The sequence below is a fragment of the Alligator sinensis genome, unplaced genomic scaffold (assembly GCF_000455745.1).
Source record: "Alligator sinensis unplaced genomic scaffold, ASM45574v1 scaffold216_1, whole genome shotgun sequence".
Classification (NCBI taxonomy): domain Eukaryota; kingdom Metazoa; phylum Chordata; order Crocodylia; family Alligatoridae; genus Alligator; species Alligator sinensis.
The window spans coordinates 3,976,029-3,978,656 of NW_005841868.1; the positions used below are offsets into that span (position 1 = coordinate 3,976,029).

At 48.4% G+C, this 2,628-nt stretch overlaps 1 protein-coding gene across 1 annotated transcript in view; it reads right to left on the reverse strand.

Annotated features, from left to right (window-relative positions):
- Positions 1-2,628, reverse strand: part of ASCC2 (activating signal cointegrator 1 complex subunit 2) — a 34,743-nt gene extending 32,115 nt beyond the window's left edge. Inside the window, exons 1-2 of the mRNA XM_014526111.1 lie at positions 2,558-2,628; positions 988-1,083 (exon numbers count right to left, since the gene is read on the reverse strand). Coding sequence (XP_014381597.1) covers positions 988-1,068 — 81 coding nt within the window. The 5' untranslated portion in view covers positions 1,069-1,083; positions 2,558-2,628. The remainder of the gene's footprint in view (positions 1-987; positions 1,084-2,557) is intronic.

The window sequence follows — 2,628 nt, forward strand, 5'->3', positions numbered from 1 at the left end:
CGGTACCATGGGGCTGGGGGACACTGGAAGTGAGCCCCCCAGGGCTGGTGGGCACAGAGCCTGCACCAGTGCACCGGGGCCAGCACTGGCAGGGCCCAGAGCAGGGTGGCAGAAGCATGGGGTCTGGATCGTCAGGGGCTCTATGGAGCTGGGCTGGCTCCTCCTCTCCCTGCTTGAGCAGCACAGCCCGGCTCCATACAGCTCCTGCCAGCCCAGACCCTGCACTCCTGGGCAGAAACTGCTGCTTGGCACAGGGGAAAGTGGCTTACCCTTGCTACTGCCAGGCAGTTTTAGCTGTGTCCACCTGAAGCCCGCACCACGGCTCCTTCATCATTGCCTCTGGGCTGTCCAGCACAGCAGCAGTGACTGTGTGGAGCAGCCACAGGGCAGCTCACAAGAGACGGTGCTGCTTGAAGGAGCAGCACCGCAGCCTACCATGGCATGGTGATAGCACATGGTCCTCCCCTGCCCCCCTTCCTCCTCATCTGTATTTCCCTTGGCACATGGAGGGAGGAACAGGCAGAGGCTTCTGGCTAGGGTTGGGGAGGAGGTGGAGAAGCCAGGCTAGACTTGCTGCCTGGGCTTAGATCTGCCATCAGCTCCCCCTGTGTCTTACTGCCCCCGACTCCTGTCATCTTTGACAGGCAGCCGGGGCAGATAAATACTAATTTTCTAATTTTTTTAGGGGCCCTGCAGGCTGGATAGAATGGCCTGGTGGGCTGCATCTGGCCCGCAGGCCATATTTTGCCCGCCCCTGGTATAATGGCATGGAGAGATCATTCTACACAACAATAGAACAAAACCTCCAAACTGAGCCGATGCATTGCTACATGAAGACTACAGTTTCTATTTTAATAAAACCTACAATTACATGGAATATTGTTTATATTTCTTGGCTCCAGAGCCAGTTCTGTTCAAACCACTTCTTGAAATAGGAGAGGAATTTGTTGAACTTTCATTTTAATTTCAAAAAGCAGCATAGCTCACCAGTGCTGGAAAAGTCCTGAGTTTCCCTGTCTTCGGATCCTTTTCAGTAAGCTGGAGTTCATCCAATGGTAATGCTGGCATTGTGATGAGTTAACCCTGTTTTTAGCAAATGCAGAAACAAAAGTAGTGTAAGATTGTGTTGAAAAAAGTAAATGAATCAAAACCAAAACAAACCAAGAGACAGCATTATGTAAGATAGACATCTATAGGCTAAAATTCACATTGTGCAAAGGAAATCCTGGCACCACCCAAATCCTGTATTTTTAGGAGACACCCAAGGCCTAGCAGCATAAGCTACAAAAAAAGCTAAGTTCCCTTTGCCTTGCAGAGTACTGTCATCTTTCCTTTCAAGACGCATCTGATTAGGAGGCCTCAAGAGTACCAAAGATGACTACTGTTGATATAATGCTTTGATGTAGATGCCTGATCTTTTTACATGATTGCTGAAATTCCTCCTAAGATCTCTTTTTGTCCAGCACTTTGTCAAGCCCTCTGGTTGATTAGTACTCCCAAAGAAATTTCATTGAGGAATGTTTTACTCTGCATAGGCCCATCATCTCAGAGAAGCTGTTATTACAGTTTGTGCAAATAAATTAAAAAGCCTTTAAGTTAAACTTAAATGGCATTTGATGAAGACAATGACATATTATTAAGCACATACTTAAACACACACAGAGAAATATAAGTAATATGTAATAAAGCTTTTGTTTATCATAAAACCATTGGAAGCCAAATAATGATGATTTATTTCATATGCAATTAAAAAGTGATGTTCAAATTAAAAATTAAGATTTTAATCCTGCAATTGTGTGCGCACTGATGGACCCTTGTCCCCAGGAAGCTCCTGAGTCGAGTGAATGAAACTTCTGCATGGTTACCAGAGTTAATCTGCTTATATCCAAATACACGGTGTCAAGGTTTGGCAATAGGAGACATCTAGCATTTTAGATAACAAACCCACTCATGAAAAAAATAAGTACTCTGCCATGACAAAGCCAGCATATAATCACTGCACAACTTGGAAAAAGAATGAATTAAGAAGTGCAAGTTCTATAAGCAATTAAAAAATAAAGAGATTCACAGCGATTAATTAAAAGTAGATATCTATGTGTTTTTCAACTTAAACCACAGCAGTGAAAAAGCGTCCAGAAAAGCACTTTTTTTCATGTGAAACAAGTGATCTTATTTGTTATCCTTTGCTACATCATCAGTTCTATGCCTGGCACTTGCAAAAAGCATTTTAAAAGCCTCCTGCAGCTGCACGCTATCACAGGAAGCAAACTCAAGAGTTTGCAGAGGTGCCGAGTGCCTCAGCCGAAGTTCAGCCCCTGCAGCGCCCACAGGCCCACCAGAGAGGGAGCCCCGAGTCACGCGCCCGGGGGCCGCTCGTGCCCGCCGCAAGGGGCTTTGCCCGGGCGCGGGGGACACGAATCCCGCTCCAAGCAGCTCCTACGAAGCGGGGAGCGGACCCCAGCAAGCGCCCCGCCCCGTCCTGCGGGCGGAGCCCGGGCGCACAGGTGCAGCCGGGGCCTCGCAGGACTGAACCACCGCCGGCCCGAGCGCCACTCACCCCCTCGGCCCCAGCGCTGACAGCGCAACGCTCCTTTTTCCCGCCCGCCGCTTCCGGGGTCACAGGGTGCT